The sequence below is a fragment of the Corapipo altera genome, unplaced genomic scaffold (genome assembly GCF_003945725.1).
Source record: "Corapipo altera isolate COAL_440 unplaced genomic scaffold, ASM394572v1 165, whole genome shotgun sequence".
Taxonomy (NCBI): domain Eukaryota; kingdom Metazoa; phylum Chordata; class Aves; order Passeriformes; family Pipridae; genus Corapipo; species Corapipo altera.
Window position 1 is genome coordinate 1,796,100 of NW_020884954.1, and position 17,997 is coordinate 1,814,096.

At 53.9% G+C, this 17,997-nt stretch overlaps 2 protein-coding genes across 4 annotated transcripts; both read left to right on the forward strand.

Annotated features, from left to right (window-relative positions):
- Positions 1 to 219: 219 nt before the first annotated feature.
- RDM1 (RAD52 motif containing 1) lies at positions 220 to 5,099 on the forward strand. 2 transcript variants are annotated; one of them, XM_027663636.1, is made up of 7 exons: positions 220 to 315; positions 1,475 to 1,654; positions 2,484 to 2,606; positions 3,089 to 3,251; positions 3,523 to 3,621; positions 4,077 to 4,165; positions 4,558 to 5,099. In XM_027663636.1, exons 1-7 carry the CDS (start codon positions 229 to 231, stop codon positions 4,636 to 4,638), a joined length of 822 nt encoding a protein of 273 aa, XP_027519437.1. In that variant the 5' UTR covers positions 220 to 228; the 3' UTR covers positions 4,639 to 5,099. The 2 variants fall into 2 exon arrangements, with proteins under 2 accessions (XP_027519437.1, XP_027519438.1); XM_027663637.1 differs by lacking the exon at positions 2,484 to 2,606 and having other exon boundaries at positions 4,558 to 5,098.
- Positions 5,100 to 6,228: 1,129 nt separating this feature from the next.
- On the forward strand, positions 6,229 to 15,648 carry LOC113956744. Of its 2 annotated transcripts, none has more exons than XM_027663635.1 (13): positions 6,229 to 6,486; positions 7,133 to 7,204; positions 7,604 to 7,675; positions 7,902 to 7,973; positions 8,134 to 8,214; positions 8,341 to 8,412; positions 8,900 to 8,974; positions 9,061 to 9,179; positions 9,509 to 10,674; positions 10,778 to 10,888; positions 11,352 to 11,413; positions 11,901 to 12,191; positions 14,386 to 15,648. In XM_027663635.1, the coding sequence occupies exons 1-13, from the start codon at positions 6,293 to 6,295 to the stop codon at positions 14,408 to 14,410; spliced, it is 2,412 nt and encodes an 803-aa protein (XP_027519436.1). In that variant the 5' UTR covers positions 6,229 to 6,292; the 3' UTR covers positions 14,411 to 15,648. The 2 variants fall into 2 exon arrangements, with proteins under 2 accessions (XP_027519436.1, XP_027519435.1); XM_027663634.1 differs by lacking the exon at positions 14,386 to 15,648 and adding an exon at positions 12,312 to 12,477.
- The last annotated feature ends 2,349 nt before the right edge of the window (positions 15,649 to 17,997 follow it).

Here is a 17,997-nt window from a genome sequence, read left to right on the forward strand (position 1 = left end):
CTGCGGCAGTGGGAGCAGCTTTGGGGCTGGAAGGGGCGGATTTGGGACTGGTGGTGCGGATTTGCAGCAGTGGGAGCAGCTTTGGGGCTGGAAGGGGCGGATTTGGGACTGATGGAGCGGATCTGCGGCAGTGGGAGCAGCTTTGGGACTGGAAGGGGCGGGCTCGGGAGCAGCACAGTGTGAGGGGGCTGTGCCGGGGCGCAGGAAGGGGCAGGTCCCGTCCCGGCCATGGCGGAGGTGCTGGAGTTCCGTGTGCCCGCGGGCAGTGCCCACACGCTGCTGGTCTGGGGGCTGGAGCCGCAGCCGGGGCTGGAGGTGAGGCGAGATCCTTCCCCGGGATCCCTTCCCGCGGCTGGTCCCCCCCTCCGGCCTCCCTCTTCCCTGCCCGGGTCCCTCTTTCCCGCTGGAGTTGTGCCCCGTCCGCACTGATGTTTTCACCAACCTGCCCCCAGCGTACTAATAATGTGCTTTCAAATCTGTGATAAACAAAGTCGCGAGTTTCTGTAAGTTTTTGAGTAATAGTTTATTATATGGTAAAAGCAAGCAGCCGGCTGGGTGACAGAAGTGGGGACCAGTTTCCCAAATCTGCACACCCCTACTACGGGGTACATTTAGTATTTATCTTAGCTACTTCATGCATATTAATTATATCATATATATATATATACATTCTACAGGTTTTTGCTAAGTATTTAATATATGGGTTTTCTTACAGCTAAAGCTAAAAGGGTTATCTCTACAACCGGTCATAATTCATGCATTCTTGGATGAACAGGCGCCTAAAGATTTAAAGTTCTACTATATTTTATTCTTAGGATAGTAAGGAGGTTTTAGGCCTCTTGACCTTGTAGGGGTCTGTTTTATTTCTTTATAGGGGTGTAATTAAGTTTTACAATCCATTTGTTTTATTTTGGTGTAATCACCCGTTTGTTTCACGAATCACAATTATTTATTTATCACAAATCCTTCCCTTTTTTTTTTTTTCTTCTTACCTTTTTTTCTCTCTTTCTAACAACTTTTTAGCTCCCCTGTGTTCCCTGCCCCTCTCCCAGGGCCCCTTTTGGGGTGTGCCCAGCACGGCTGCCCCAGGCTGTCCCGTGCAGGGTGGGAGAGTTGGGACCGAGCTCAGTCAATGCGTTTTGCTGGGGGGTGAAAGCACACGAGGGACGGCAGAGAGCTGGGCTGAGGATGGAATCCTGCTCTGGCCTCGCTCTCCTCCCAGCCCAGAAGCTGGATGATGAAGGAGATGAGAGGTTGTCGTGGTCAGAGGTGCAGCCAGGGCAAGCTCAGCTGTGTGGAGATACCCTCACCTCGAGCCTGCTGCTTGTTGCAGAGCTTCTTGCCCTCCAGCATTGCTAAAACCATCCCTCGTTTTCCAGGGAAATAGGTCCTGTGAGTGGTCCTCTCTCTGTCACAGTGGTTCAACCTCTTCCCGGTGTATCAAACCCCTTTTTCCCCCTCTGTTTTCCCTCAGCACTCCCTGTTCTCCACGTTCTCCAGGTTCGGGCCTCTGTACTCGGTGCGGGCGCGTGGCAACGCCGCCGTGGCAGGGCCAGGATGCTGCGGGGTCATCAAGTTCTACTCAGCTGGGGATGCCAGCAGGGCCCAGCGCGCCTGCAACGGGCAAAGGCTGTTTCAGAAACGCCCCTTGAAGGTAAGAGAACATCCCAGGGGGGGAACATGCAGGACTCGGCCCTGTGAGCTCCCCGGCAGGGTGGAATCGCATCAGCGCGTGGAGGGGGGGCCAGCACAGGCCACAAAGGTGATTAAGGGATGGGAGCATCTCTCTGAGGAGGAGACACTGTGGGAGCTGGCCTTGGTTAGTCTGGAGAGGAGAGGGCTGAGAGAGTCTCTCCTCAATCCACACAAATGTCACCAAGGTGGTGCCAGAGGATGGTCCCAGACTCTGTTCAGTGGTGCCTGGGACAGGACAAGGAGCAATGGCCATAAACTAAAACACAACAAGTTCCACCTCAACATGAGGAAGAACTTCTTTCCGTGGAGGATGGCAGAGCACAGGAACAGCTACCTGAGGGGGAGGGGAGTCTCTCTGTCTGGAGACATTCCAAACCCACCTGGACACTTTCCTGTGTCACCTGCTCCAGGTGATGCTGCCTTGGAGTAGGTGGTCTCCAGAGGTCCTTTCCAAGCCTGACAGTTCTGTGATTCCGTGAAATACTTGATCTCAGAGGTGCAAAACCTTTACTAACTTGTGGCTGGGCGCTGCCACCGTGCTGCCATCCCCCAGTGCTGGCTCCTGGGGAGCATTTAAGCAGGAAAATGGCAGCATCCTCCCCCTGGCATAACAGGGTGGGCCTGTTCTGGAGTAAAGCCCAAGGAAATATTGAATCCAGCTCAGGAGCACACACAGGGCTGGGAACAGGTTACCTGAGGGTGACTGTGCCAGAGCTGTCAGTGGCGTGGCTGGAGTGGGAGCCTCACAAGCAGGGCCTGGCTGAGCAGGGTTCTTCTCTCCTGGGCAGGTTTGTGTTTGCCCCAAGCAGAGGGGGGTTCAGCAACAAGCCCCTGCCCTCAGCAGCAACAAGTGCCAGGAGTTGGCCAACCACTACCTGGGCTTTAACGGCTGGTCCAGTCGCATCATCACGGTGAGGGGCCCTTTGTGTTCGTCCGTCGTCCTTCCCCTCATCCCCCTCTTCATTGGAGGGGTTGGTGGAATGAAAAGAATTGTCCTCCACTCAGCAAGTAATAGTCAGCTACCAGAGCTGTGTTTTGGGCCGTGGATGGGGGGGTTTGAGAGCCTGGGGGGAGCAGGCTGTGATGGGTGAGAGCACTGGCTTGGCTTCCGTTAGTAAAAATGAGGGGGGGCTGTGGTTAAATCAGCACAGGGCCTGACAGTGCTCTTTGTGTGCCGAGAGAGAGATGGCTGAGACTCCCAGAGGATGGGGACTAGGAGGTGTTTTTAAACTAGGATCAAACCAGCAAATCCCCCTGCTCTGTCTCCACCACCTGCTTCTGCCTTGGCTGTGCAGAGGAGGTGTGTGGTTCGCAGGCACGGGCCTTAGTGGGCAAAGCCTTCCTATCCCCTTCGTCTTTAATCAGAAGTGATTCTCTGTGCTCTTCCCAACAGCTGCAGAAGGTGTCTGCCCTTGATGGTGAGAATGAGGAGCTGGGACAGAGCTCCCAGCAGGGATCTGTGAAGTTCCTGTGTGCTCTGGAGCTGACGCTGCCCCAGCATGGGGTGCGCAGCAGGGGAGTTGCCGTGGGCCAGGCAGCCGTAGGAGATGGGCAAGGTGGGCTTTGCTGGGCTTTGGGGGCAGTGCAAGTCTCTCCCAGCAGCTGTTGCAGACACTGGCCAGTTCTGCTTTTGCACAGTTGATGGGATCCCGAACCTCTCCCCTCCCTGCTTCCCACCTTTCCTGCCCCCTGTTGTGTCCCTCTTGCCCACGGTGTTATCTATTCCCCGGCACAGCCACTCAGGAGCGTGTCCTGGGCACAGCTGCAGTGCCTACTCGGTGGGCAGTGCCCTACCCAGGTCAGTAACGTGCTGCTGTTGGTGTTCAGATCCCCTGGAGCTCATCACAGCCACGAGAAGAGCTCAGAAGCTCGCGGTGGGGAAAGCTCTGTCTGGGGCCTTCCAGAAGATCCTCCTCGTAGTCTTGGGTAAGGCCCGGGGTTGTGTGAAATGTTTGGGCTGATGTTAGAATTTCTGTGACTGTTGATAGGGGGTTTTGCCCTGAGCCTTTCTTGGGGCTGGAGGGAGCAAAACTAAACTTGTGCTGTGGTCTGTGGTGGTTTAACAGAGAGGTTCCTCCCTGTGAGCTGTGGGAGTGAAAGGGAGATCCGACAGGAGGACCGATATTTTTATGATAAATAAGCCATTGGAAGTCCACATTCCAAGGGTCTAAATGGTGTTAGGGAGGGCTTTTTGCCACTCCACGTACATGCTGAATGGGAATGTGAGGCAGGGGTAACAGGAGCTGAACTGCAGCCCTTTGCTTTTGCTGTCCTGGCAAGGAGAGAAGCAGAATTGTCCCGTTTTTGAAGTTCAGGGGAGGTTCATTGTTGTTCCACACAGCAGTAATTAACCATGTCTCTGGCTGTTCATTCTGTTTCAGAAAATGGGAAGGTGGCCGTGGAGTACAATTCCTGCCAGGAGGAGCCCACAGACTCCTTAACAGAGGAGGAACTGAAGGGGCTTGTTCAGGTAAAAGTGGTGGATATTTGAGATTTCCCACAGGGCCTGTGTGTTCCACCCGTTGGCTGTGACAGCCTCCAGCAGCCTCCTTGGATGCAGCAATGACCTTCACTTAAATCCTAGGAAGGAATTGCATCTTGGAATTGTGCAGCGGGCTAAGGTTTTTAATCTCCTGTGTTTTGGGCTCTCTTTGTGCAGAAAGGCACATGGGATGTAGATAGGACAGGAAAACAAGGAGTACAGGGCTGTGACAGTGCAGCCTGACAGATCTGACACGTGACAGTGTCCAGGGCTGCTCTTCATGGAGTCTGGGGCAGTGAAAATCCCAGGAAAGCCCTCGATGGTGTGGAAGAGCAAGTATGTTCTAGAGAAAGAAATTTACTCTTGATTTCCCTTCCCAGGTCAATGAATTGTCCTTGGAACAGTTTGACCTCGAAGAAGAAGAAGTTTTGTCTGATCTCAGTTTGGATGATGAGCCGTGAAACGCCCTTTTTGCTTTTCCTCCAAATGCCCAACAGGGAAAGAAATGGGCAATAAACCCTGTGTTCCTAAAAGTAAGCCCCCAGATACACGCTGGTTTTGGAGAGGAGGTGTTTTGCTGTCAGCCTGCTCAGGTCAGCTCTCTCTGGAAGCCAGCATAGCTGCATGATTGGTGTTTAGACAGGACAGCAGGTGTGAGCAGCACTCCCAGGACAGCCAAAGGAACAAGCTCTCCCTGCAAGAGCCATGTACAGCTCCAGGTCACTCTGATCCACGGGAGAAAGTCTGAGATGGAAGATGTCTTAGCAGCAGGAGGAGCTGTGGGGCTGACCCAGCTCTGCACGGGCACAGGAAAAAGCATTTCTCTAAGTGCAAATTGTTTAAAATAAAGTTACAAAGTCTCATAAGAATGTGTTGTCGTGTGTCGAACCCCAGCTAGAAGTAGTTGGGACGCTGTCATTATGTAGAACAAAGATTGTCATTTCAAACAGGTTGTTCATTAAATTAAGTCAAATTTTGCAGTGTGGTGTGGTGAGTGAACCTGGCAGGCAGCACAGGCAGTGGGAAGGGGCATCAAGCACACCAAGTCATGAGGTTGGAGATGCCTGTTTGATAACAAACCCCTGCCCAGTGTTTTTGACCTCTTATTGTTAAAAAAGGGTGATTGAAAACAGAGAGCTCAGGGAGGAGCCACAGGAATGATGTGAGATCCCTCTTGAAGTGAGAATGTTGCCTGTTGTAAGAAGAGAAGAATGGGGGGATTTGCTGCAAGAGAAATCCGCTGCTACTGGCTGAGCTTACGAAGGTGAAGCAAAGTGCAGTGGCTGGATGATGAATTTGGAGAAATCCAAGTGGGAAGATGCAGTGTTTCACATGGGGAGAGTGTTTGGATGGACCGACCTCCATGGGATGCAGTAAATCCCCTGCTGGGGCAAGTTCTCAGGTGAAGGTGGTATTTTTGTATTAAATTGCCTTACAAATGTATGAAAATATTTTACTCTCACACTTGCCCAGCGGTGTGGGGAGCAAGTTGAGGGAGGGGATTGTCCCCTTCTGCTCTGCTCTGCTGAGACCCCACCTGCCTCCAGCTCTGGGGTCCCAAGAGAGGAAGGACAGGGAGCTGCTGGAGTGAGTCCAGGGGAGGCCACAGACCTGGTCTAAGGTGTGGAAAGCTCTGCTCTGAGGAAAGGCTGAGCTGGGGCTGTTCAGCCTGGAGCAGGCTCTGGGGAGAGCTTCCAGCCCCTTCCAGTAACTGACAGGGCTCCATGAGAGCTGGAAAGGGACTTGGTTATGCCAGAACAAGGGGGAATGGCTTTCTGCTGCCAGAGGGCAGGGTTAGATGGGGTATTGGGAAGAAATTCTTTCCTGAGAGGGTGGTGAGGCCCTGGCACAGGTTTTCCAGAGAAGCCGTGGCTGCCCCATCCCTGGAAGTTTTCCCGGCCAGGCTGGATTTGGAGCAACGTGGGCTAGTGGAAGGTGTCCCAGGCCCTGGCAGGGGGTGGGGTGGGCTGATCCTTCAGGCCCCTTGCAAGCCAGTCCGTGGTGGGGTTCTGTGGTGTGGGTCCATGACTATGACACAGCCCTCTGTGACACAGCAGGGCCCTGGCAGCGCCCCGGCCGTGCTTGCCCAGTGCCCCCAGGCCGTCATGGTTCACCATGGCACTTCTCACATGCTCCATGTGCTCCCTGCTCCTGCTGGCATTGCTGCTGGCAGTGGCTCCGTGCCCGGCTCAGGCTGGGAAGCCCTTTGGACACTCCTGCAGCTCCCCACGGCAGGGGCTGCTGGACTGTCGCCACGCCGGGCTGGCCACCGTGCCCCCGGCCACCAGCACGTGGCCCCTGGACATGCTGTGAGTGCCCACTGACCACAGAGCCCTGCTCGGCCTGGCATGGCCAGGAACCCTCCCGACAGCCTGGCATGGCTGGGAACCCTCCCAATAGCCTGGCATGGCTGGGAACCCTCCCAATAGCCTGGCACGGCTGGGAACCCTCCCAATAGCCTGGCACGGCTGGGAACCCTCCTGACAGCCCGGCATAGCTGGGAACCCTCCCAACAGCCTGGCACGGCTGGGAACCCTCCTGAGAACCTGGCACGGCTGGGAACCCTCCTGAGAGCCTGGCATAGCTGGGAATCCTCCTGAGAGCCTGGCATGGCTGGGAACCCTCCTGAGAGCCTGGCATGGCTGGGAACCCTCCTGGCAGCCTGGTTGGGAACCCTCCCGACATCCTGGCACAACTGGGATCCTTCCCAACAGTCTGGCATGGCTGGGAACCCTCCTGACAGCCTGGCATGGCTGGGAACCCTCCTGGCAGCCTGGCAGGGATGTGGCAGCACAGACTGGCTGGCTCTGGGGGGCTAATGCTGCAGCCCCAGGGGGGAAGCCCAGTTGGCCACGCTGTGGCATTTCCAGGCAAAGGCCACTTCTACCTCATCAGCTGAATTTCCAGGGAAAAGGGTTTTCCAGAGGGCTGACGGTGTCAGTTGTTTCTTTGCAGGGATTTCACTGACAACTCTATTTCGACCTTGGGACCGCAAACATGGAAGGAATACCAGTGGACTGAGACCTTGTGAGTACCATCCAGCATCTCAAACGTCAGGAATTCTTGTCTTTCCCATCCTTTTGTCCGGTGTTTGAGCACCCACACAACCCATTCCCATGGGAATTCTGAGCTGGGCTGCTCAGCAAGGAGGGCTGTGAATGCCCAGGGCTTCCTAGGATGGCAAGAAATGCCATGAGCTGTGTCCCATCCCACGGGATAGTCGCTGTGGCTGTTTGCCCAGGGATCAGGCTACACTCAGCTTCCCCTGGCCAGGAGCAGGTGCCTGCTGCAGCCGTGAGTGGGGACGATCCCTGCAGTGCCCCAAAGCCATGTTCCAGCATAACTGCTGTAGGACACCTTTCCATGACAACTCCAGTTCCCCTTGGCTAGCAGCTGGTATAACCAAGTCTGTTTGTGTCCTCCCAGAATCCTCAAGGACAACGAGCTGCAGGCAGTGAAGAGCCGTTCCCTGGAAGGGCTGTTCCTGCTGAAGCACCTGTAAGCACGGTGGGCTGCTGCCTCCCCCTCCCTTGGGCCCCTGCTGCTCAGCCCAGCCCAGCTAAGGGGGCTTTATCCCTCCTGGGGCAGGAGGCTCATCCCAGGTCCCACAGCCTTGCAAGCTCAGGTCAGGTCAGAGCTGGGGAACACAGATGCTGCCAGTGCCAAAGGAAAGGAAAGACGACAGTGCAAATGGAATTAATGTTTTGTGTTCTCATTGTAACAGGGATTTATCTGGCAATAACATCAAGTCCATTGAGGAACGTGCCTTTGAGCCACTGCCTTTTCTGGAACATCTGTGAGTTATAAAAGTTTCCTCCTAGTGTGTTGAATGAAGGCTTCTTGCATGGATGAACCTTTCTGTGTTAAAAACAACAGGAACATTTCCTAGAACAGTGACACTTTCCCCTGCTACAAGACAAAGGGAAAGGATTCATTTCCGTGATCTCTGTCCCCAGAAACCTGTCTGGGAATCAGCTCACCCTGATTCCCAGTGGTGCTTTCGAGGCCTGGCATGGGATGCAGTTTCTGCGGGAGCTGTAAGTGGGACAAGGTCTGAAGGCAGATGGGAGCAGATCCTGCAGGGGCAGAAGGGCAGAGCAGCTTTGCCCCCCACAGCTCATGTCCTTCCCATCCCCCCTCACAGCCCTCTGCTGTTCTTCCAGGATCCTAAGCCATAACCCCCTGACCCTTATTGCTGACACAGCGTTCTTCAAGCTGCCTTCGGTCAACTATCTGTAAGTACTGACTCGTTTGGACCAGACTGGTGCAGAACTTTGTCTCTCTGCAGTGCCCTGTTCTCAGACAGCAGAGATCCAGCAGCAAATCTCCCTGTTCTCCCAGCCTTTTTCTGCTGGAGGCCAAAACATCCCCAGCAGCAGCAGAGCAAGGCAAAGGCCAAGCAGCTCTGGTGTGTCCCCAGCTGCAAAGACCCAAGGAGTTGGGATACAAGCTTGAAAGGACTAAAGACTGAGCAGGTCTAGAGCCTTGGAATGGCTGGCGGGGTCCCACGAGACCTGCAGGATCCCCTGCTGATTCAGAGCCCATGGGGAGGAGCGGGTCAAACAGGGAAATGGTGGGCTTTTGAATCCTTTCTATTTGATTGGGAAGAAGTGGATCCCTCTGCCAACACCACCAGCATCATCAGGGACCCGGGCTTGTTCTCAGAGCAGAGTTCTGGCAATGTCACCTGAGAATTTAACATGGTCCTTCCAATCCTTGCAGGGACCTGAGTGCAACGCAAGTGTCTGCACAGACGCTACTCCTGCTCCTGCAGACAACGTCCCACCTGGAGACACTGTGAGTAGGTGGGACTGAGTGCCAGCTTGGACTGGGACTCATGGATTGGGATGCCAGGTTTTCCAATAATAACCTCTTGTCTTTAGCAAAGTGCCCCATGCCGTGTCCTGCTGCCTCTGCAAGGAACATGGCACCATCGAGACCCCGTGCAGGACCATCCAGTTCCTCTGTGAGAACCTGTGTGGCAGCAGCACTGCCCGGTGTGGTAGGTGTCCTGACCATGGGGATTGCCCCTCAAACCTTCCCCCTTCTGGGGGGGCCTTGGCCACCTCCATGGCATCGGTCCAGCCTCGCAGCTCCTGGCCAGTCCCAGGGACACTAAAACTGGTTGGCCTCTCTAGAGGAGCTTCAGCCCTGTGAGGCCTTTCAATGAGCCTAAAGGCCACTGCAGGCAGCTCAGGTGAGACCTGGGAGGCCTCAGACTGTGCTCCCCCTGTGTGCCTGCTGCCTGGGGCAACCTGTGCCCCTGTGCTTTGGCAGAAAGCTGCTCGGGACATTGAGTCACTGATCTGCTCTCCTGATGTTCTCCCACAGGTTCTCCGGCCCAGGCACGGACAGAAATAATGGGAGCAGCACAGCCTGGACAACTCAGAAGCAGCTCGGTGCTGTATGTCAAACCCAAGGACATTCCCCCGGCACACCATGGATCCGTAACGTTTGCAGTTGCTCGGAAGCAGGCCAGCACCAAGGCTGACCTCAGCAGCCAGGGAGATTCCCGAGCAGACTCGTACTCCTCCCAGCACCTCTCCAGCCAGGGAAAGAAAGCCATCGACGAGCTGCTGGTGAAGCTGCACAACGTTCAGAACAGGGGCTGGACCGGAGACGTGGACAGCAAACCCGATTTTCTGGCAGAGCAACTGGTGGCTGAGCTCCAGAGCCAGCAGCCTGATGCTCAAAGCACCCTGGCTGTGGCAAACATCGTCCCACAGCAGCCAGCGCCTGCCAGACGCAACGTGCAGAAGTTCCCAGCAGTGGAGGGAAAGCAAACCACAGGCTGGGAGCAAAAGCAGCTCAAGTCAGGCTTGAACTGGCAAATCTTAAGCCCCTGGGACGTAGCTGGCGGGTCAAACCCCCCGGATTACGACGCTGCCTTTGGACATCCCAGTGCAAAGGAAGCAGCAGCTCCCTGGAGGAGCTCTGTCCGGCTGTACCAGCGCAGGCAGAGGGACACCGGCTATCAGCTGCCACACAACCCCCTTTTCTATGAGGTGTCTGGTGATGTGCAGGGAGAGGAAGAGCCCACGCCAAGCGAAAGCGAAGGTCTAGACAGAAAGCCGGAGAATTTCTTGGACCTGTGGCTCAAGAGCCACCCTGAGGACAGTGCTGAAGAAGAGCGTTCCTCTCTCGGGGAATCCGGGAAGCGAGCAGAGGCAACATCCAGGCTTGCCAAGGAGGCAGGAGGTTCCCAGAGCCCCGGCCATGCTCCAGCTCCAGCAGAGCTCCCAGAGGCCAGGGTTGAGCATCCCCTGCACTCGGGGGTGTCGGACGAGGCCCTGCGGACGTTCATCGCCCGCGTGACAGAAGCCCTGAGCGCAGAGTGCAGCCAGCTCGACCTGCAGCTGCTCTGTGCCAGGATGGTCTCCAGGGCTGGGCTGCTGGCAAAGAGGCTCAGCCCCAGGCAGGACAGCCAGGGAGTCCAGGCTCTCGCACGGCAGTGTCTGCACCTGGCCTTGGAGATGGGCAAGGAGTCCACAGGAAAGGTAGGAGAGCTCCTGGGCACTGCTGCGTGTGCCCCTCTGGGCAAGGGGCAGCGGAAGGAGCGAGCCTCTCTCCCCGTCCTGATTTGCTCTCCTTCTCTCCCAGCACAATGCAGGGCTCGCCCACTCCATGGTCACCAGGCTACTGGTGTTTGTTATCATCATGATCTTCGCCATCATCTTCGTCCTCATCATGATCATGTTATATTTAGTCCAGGTAAGCCAGAACCTCCCTTGCCAGCTGTCAGTCAGGCCTGGTGGCTGTGGTGCCCAGCTGAGCCCCAGGGGGATGTGGATGCCTGGGCTTGTGCTGGAGAGCACCAGAGATGTTTGTGCACCCCTGGACCTTGTGGCAGCTCCACATCCCCCAGCTCAGAAGGGTTCAGCCTGCTTGGAGGGGGTTTGTCCTGCCCTCTGTGCTGACTGTGCACGGCTCTGCTTTGCTCTCCTGCCTTCAGCCTTGCAGCAGTGCTAACGGGAGAGCTCTGGGAACTCAGGTCATTCCAGAGGCAGGGAAAAGCAGGAAACGGGGAGGGGAGGGCTCTCTAAAAATGTGGCTGTTTTCACAGACTTGCACATGTATAGAGCAGGGTGGGTGGGAGGAAGAATCTTTTGGCCTCCCTTGCTCTGCAGAGAAACACAAGCCAACTGTGATGTTCCAAGTGTCTCTTCTTCCCCAGACTCACTGCGGGGAACGTCCTGAGGATGTTTGGCAGGACACTGTGAAATCCCCTCTGAGCAGGTACCTGCTCCCTCCCCCGTGCCCCTGCTGTGCCAAGAACCATCTCCACTCTGAGCAGCAGCTCCTCCCCGAGCCCCCTGGCCGCCCTGGCACCAGACACCCACCAGTCTGTGTTTAACACACTTTGCTTTGGGAGAGACCCAGGAAAGGGACCCCAGAGCAGGAGCAATGGGCACGGCCATAGGATCCCATCCCACCCAGCCCTGCTCCAGCCCGGTGCTGAGGGGTAGGTCTCGGGCTTCTGGGGTGGTCCCACATCCCTGTGACCACGAGGAAATAGCTCTGGGTTCCAATTCCCAGCAAAACTCTCCTCAGGTGATGGCTCTGCCCTATTTCTGCCTGCCCCATTCCTGTCTTCTGCACATGCCTTTCCCATCGAGGGCTCATTGCCAGCCACAGCAGCCAGTGCCACCCCTTCCCTCTGGGACACCTGTGCAGCCCTCCCCCTGGCCAAAGCTGGTTATTTTCCCGATTTATTTTTTGCCAGATTCTTTGAGAAGCTGCGATGCGGAGAGCTCGGGGACATGCTCAGCTGTGCATTTGGTGGAGAGGGCGAAGAGCGGGCAAGGAACGTGCGCCAGGGCTGCCCTTCTGCCTGCCGTCCCTCAGCTCTCCAGAAGGTTCCCAGCGCTAGTGGTCCCGCACAGGGCACCGGTGAATTCCAGCAGTTTGAGGAGAAGGTCATGTTCCTCATGGAGCAGGACGCTCGGGCGATCCGGCTGTACGACTGGCACAGGCAGAGACAGGACAATGTGGAAGCTGAAGCAGCGCGGGAGAAGTGAGTGGGATGGCAGAGATACCTGCCCTTGTTCTGCAGCCCTGGTTCTATGCAGGCTGGGCCGGGCCTTTCCTTGGATGCTGTTTCCTTAGTGATTACTTCCTTGCTGTTCTTTCGCAGCAGCTCGGGGCATGAGGATGAGTGAGGGAATGTCACCAGCTGAAGACGAGATCCCTCAGCCCAGTCCCTCCACTGCATCCCAAGGCCCAGCACAGCTCCCATAGGCCCCATAGAACCCCATAGGCCCCATACCCCCATAGGCTCCATACCCCCATAGCCCCCATAGACCCCCATAGGCCCCATAGACACCCATAGACCCCATATGCCCCATAGACCCCCATAGGCGCCACAGACCCCATACCTCCATAGGCCCCATAGACCCCCATAGGCCTCATTGACCCCCATACCCCTATAGGCCCCATAGGCCTCATAGACCCCCGTAGGCCCCATAGGCCCTACAGTCCCCATAGCTCTCAAAGCCCCCATAGCCCTCAGAGCCCCCCTAAGGCCCCATAGGACTCATAGACCCCACAGCCCCCCTAAGGCCCCACAGCCCTCCCAAGCCCTCGGAGCCCTCCAAGCCCCCATCAGACCGCAGAGCTGCCAGAGTCCCGATCTCTCTCAGAAGCCTCTGCATCCCTCCCAGCCCTGGAGCACCAGTTTTGTTGTTCCAAGATAAAAGTGTCTGAAGGATGCCGAGCTCTGAGCCTGTGCTGTGGAACCCTGGGGTGGGCTGGGGAGGGGCCCTGCTCTCACTGTGGGTGGGGGCTGCCCAGGGGCCTCGGGCCCAGCTCCGGTGGGGCCAGTGTGGCTCCAGAGGGGCTCCTGGGGCCGCCCAGGGCAGTGCCCTCAACATTTGGGGCACCCACAGGGGACCCTGGGACACTCCTTCGGAGCCTCCCTTCTCCAGACACCCTGCACCCGCTGTGCTCCCCCGGCATCTGTGGAGCAGGCAGGAGCCAAGGATCAGGGTTAACATTCCTGGAGCACATTCCATCTAATCCGACAGGGTGCTCGTTTCTGGAATTTCTCTGTTGGGGCAGCGTTTTTGCAGGGCTGGTCAAACAGCTGGAGTGGGTCAGTGTGGGAGCACAGCCTGGGCAGTGTGAGGGGCACACAGGGGGGTTTGGGGACCCCCATAAGGTGAGCAGGGTGTTGGGGTCTGTCCCAGGTGGTGCAGGGGGCTGGGGTCCCCCCTAAGGTGCGCAGGGGTTTGGGGTCCCTCCTTAGGAGTGCAGGGATCACAGCCAGGGCAGGTGTCCAAGGGGAACAGCCCATCTGCTGCTGCTGCTTTGGGAACATTTCAGGGTGATTCGAGGACTGAACTGAACTTGGGAGAGAGAGGAAAGATTGATCGGAGAGTTGCTCAAGTATTTGAAAAGATCAAGTGGGAAACCCCCATCCAAGGACTTGTTCACTCTGGGCTGCTGCTCTGTGCACATGGAGTCACTTCCAGAAGGGGAATCCAGGAGAGCTGAATGGAGAGGCACACTCATCCTCGAGCTGGGGGATGTTTGCAACTGTTGGAATGGGTTGTTGTGGTGCAAACTTGAAACACCACACCAAGAGCAGCTTCTCCACAAGGTCTCTGCCACCAAAACACTGCTTTGCTTTTTGTATGTGTGAGAGCTCCCTCTGGACCAGCACTTACATGTAACAGTGGTAACTCTATTTCTAAAATCAATATTTGGTAATTCCGTGTCTATTTCTAAAATCAACATTCATGAAAGCACGTTTTTCTACACCTGTGTTTCTATTGGGTGAGAGGAAGGTAAACACACAAATAGTATTTTGAAGACTTCCTCCAGTATAAGAACTGTTGTGGTTGTTCCTGACTATTTGTAAATATTCCATTCTATCTGTAAATAGAGGTGTCATTTTCCAGTGAATATAACTGATTAGCTGTAGAAGTCTTTGGGGACAGAGAGGTCCTGTAGGAGGCACCCAGCTGGGTGTCCTGGGAACTTCTATCCCAGCTGAGACCAGCCTGTTGTATCAATGAATGACATGTTCACAAGTAGTGGATGATCAACCAGTTGATCAGTAACTTTTTTCAGAATCCTTTGTGATTTTATATTGATAATCATTTCCACCCTATGGCAATCCTGTTAGCCTGAATGCTGTTGTGGTTGGTACTTGAAATAAAGCTGTATGGTTAAATAAATGCCCTGAAACTTCTCCTTTTCCCTTTCAGTACATCAGCAGGGATGCTCAATTAAAACAAAAGGATGGCTGTGGAGGAATACATCCAGAGTATTATAATAACCATTTCATAATTCCAAATGGATACATAATTTGTGGCATGAGCAGGGCCTGTTTAAAACCCTGCCTGAGGCAAAGGTTCATTTCCAAGTGCACTGTTCACAGAGCTCCTTGTGAGCACTGGAGATGGCACCAGCTGGTCCCCCCTCAGCCTGTGTTTGCTTGTCATGATTAGATGTGGCAGGATGGTTTTTCCAAAGCGATCAGTCACCTGGTGTTTCTGAAACATCCCCCCGTGCTGGCCAGATCTGCCTGCCAAAAACAGCTCAGGAGCTCATCAGCTCTTCCAAAAAGGGAGTTCCTCCTGCACAGATGACCTCTTGGCTTGCTCCACATCAGCACTAAAATGAAATCCAAACCACGTCTTACCGGGTGACCAAAGGCTCAGAGTTAAAAGTTGTGACTCATATATTTTTAAGCACATTAATAATGCTACATTTACCCGTCTGGATTCAAACAAGTTGCCTTTTTTCCTCCCTGGCTTGGCAATGAACTGTTCAAGATGTGTCTTTTCTCCACACAGAGGAACAAGATAGACAAGATGAACAAAGAGGGAAGATTCAGCCTAAAAAGACATGGATACCTAGGAGCTGTTCAGCAGGAGCCAGTGAGATATCCTAAATATCTTGGTTTGTAGCACAGAGAGGGCTGCCTACAACCCAAACCTTCTCTGTTTGGTGTCCACAATTAAAAGCACTAAAATGAAGGCAAAAAGCACACTAAAAAACACTAAAACAAGGGCAAAAAGGAAATCCTGTATCCTCTATTTTGCACAGTGGCAGAGGAGGAGAGACAATGGATGAGAGAAGCTGGATGCTGCAAAGACAAATGCATCATGACTGGGGAGAAGATAGGGAAGAAGGGTCTGAATAGGCCTTGGGGGAACTGAGAGCAGGCAATAAGTGCCACCTTCTGGGGCAGAGAGGCTTATGAAATCCTGCAGAAAAGGAAACCATTGCCATCAAGAGAAGCTCCTAAAGCTTCAGTGGGGCTGTTTATTATCAGGCATAACAAAGCAATGAATATTTAAGTGCCAAGGGAGAAGAGCTTTGAGAGGGAAGGGGTGAATTCCCCATGTCCTGGGATATTAGATCAAGATGATGCCCTGTTGGACGAGGAGGATTAACTCCGAGCTCTGTTCTGGGAAAGGTGGAAAAGCCTTGGCTCCAGAGCCTGCTCAGACAGGAATCACCTGAGCACATATCAGCGTGGGTGGGATTGCAGGATCTCCCTATTCCTGCAAACCCACTGACCTGGTTTGGTTTCTGTGTCACTGGAAAGCTGAACCACAAGCAGGGTTGCCCACATATCACATTTTCCTCCTTATGCAACTGTTCCAAAAACACGAAGCAAACACAGACACACCTCCTGCTACAGACTGGGCAGGATGGGGGAGTTTTGCTTTTTCTTTTTAGGCACTCGATTTTTTCCACTGCAGGGCGAAGTAAATGTGGGTCCATTCCTTTCTCTTTTAACCCAGACCCCAAACAGCAGGGTCTTCTCAGCTTTCTCCTTCCCCTGAAACTCGTGGCTTATCTTGCACCAAAAGACCAGATGGGAATTACACCTTCCAGCCCATCCCTGTTCCATTACCTCAACACGGAAAAGCCATTTCAGGACGGTGATTTCATGATGCATCTTTGATGGGGGATAAATTATTAAAGCAGAGTCATAAAAAATGAAAGACATTTTACACGGGGAAGGAATCCTGACAGTAACCCAGATATGTCACAAAAACTGACTGCCACCAGATAGGAAAACCTGCCCCCTTGCCAGAGCAAAAGAGGGTAAACTATGAAAGATGCATGAGGGTAAAGGGAGAAATGAAGTGACTGGAATGACAGAGTGGGAGATAAACACACCGAGGCAAGGGGAACAAAAGAGAGAAGACAATGGAGGAAAGGGGGAGTGAATGGGGGTTAAATAATTCAGGGCAGGATTTATAACAGCCTTGAGGAAACAAGGGAGCACAAGTCATCTAGGAATCACTGCCTAGGTGGGGGGGAATCAACCCAGCCCAACGTGTTATTCGCGTGCTGAAAGGAGCTGTGGGATATTCTGTGCTGTTTTGACCTTGGTTGGTGTAAATCAGCGAGGAGTCAGTCCAGTTGTGGGCATTTGCACCTTCTGAGGATGTCACCCATAAGCAGAAGGGCAGATTCAACAATTCCAGCAGTTTTGGCCACTTCACACCACAGATGGGCCTCAAATCCCAACGAATCCCCCCTGGGTCCTGCCCTGGTCTTGGATGGATGTGTCTGGGAGCTCCCCCCACCCACTGTGCTGCCTCATTAAATGGAAATATCCCATCAGATAAGGAGCTTTGCACCATTAATTCCTGCTCCTGCTCCCAGTGCTGCTGGGGGGCAAAGCATCTCCTGTGAACTTTCTACATCTCCTCACCCCCGGGGCCAGGCTTCTCCCCGCAAAATCAGCACATGTCCTCAGAGCTCTGAAACCTGGGGCCTGCAAAAGGTGAGATCCCGTCTGAAACACTCTGCTGAGCACTTTAGTCTTCTTTTCCAGCCCTGTGCTCCTCTTCTCCAGGGAATACATCCTCCCTGGACCAGTGTTATCACCCGGCTCTGGAGGAGGGAACAGCAAACTTTGCCTCCTGCCTTTATTTCCCTCCATCGCATTAATTTCTAATTTCCTTGCTCTACATTTCTCGTCTCCTCTGTTGCCCCTGTTTCAGCCTTGTTTTTTCTTGCTTGGGGGATTCCCTCCTCTCCCTCAGCCTTACACATTTGCACCACTGCCACAAAGCACTGCTGAGGCTGGAAGGATGTGCCACGTGCACCACAGATAAAAGCAGGCATGCAAAATTCAGCAGCGTGGAATTAAGCTTGCTGGTGGGAGGATAATTCCTATTAATCACGTCTATTACAGTAATACCTCGGGATAAGACCAAGATTTTTGAGCAGGGCACAAAATTAGGGAAGGACCCAGCTGCAAAGACTTTGCAATCTTGAAAAGAAAAGCATGGCAGGAAATTATCTGGGCAGTGCACTGAGTAACTCGATTAATTCTGAGAGTAGGAGGACCCTGAGTAGGACAAATTATGTAGGGAAAGAAAAGCTAAATGGAACAAGAAATGGAAGGAAGCAGGAGCCTGAGGAGAGCAGTTAAACCAGGAGGAAGGGGAGAGAAATATTAGCAATGGAAACAGAATCTGCCAGGACAGAGAAATCGTTGGTTTTTCATAATAAACAGAAAATATTCCAGCTTGTGGCAAAATGAATTTTTTGGGTTTTGGTTTGTCTGAAATATTGTGCCCAGTCTCTGGTGGGAAAACATGTGTGGCTACTTACAGGTTACACAAATGTTTTCTTCTGCCTTGATCTGGGTCACGACTTAAATCAACTCTGCTGCTTTCCCCTTCCTACTTCAGACACATTTCCCTACATTTTCCACTGGCTAAATGAAAGCGGGTGGCCCCTTGTTCCTGCTCTCACCTTCAGGGAGCTGAAGAGGCAGAAAAAATGTCTGTGTTTTGGTGAATGTTTGGGTTGGGTTTTGAGCCGCCTCCCTAAAAATCAGATAC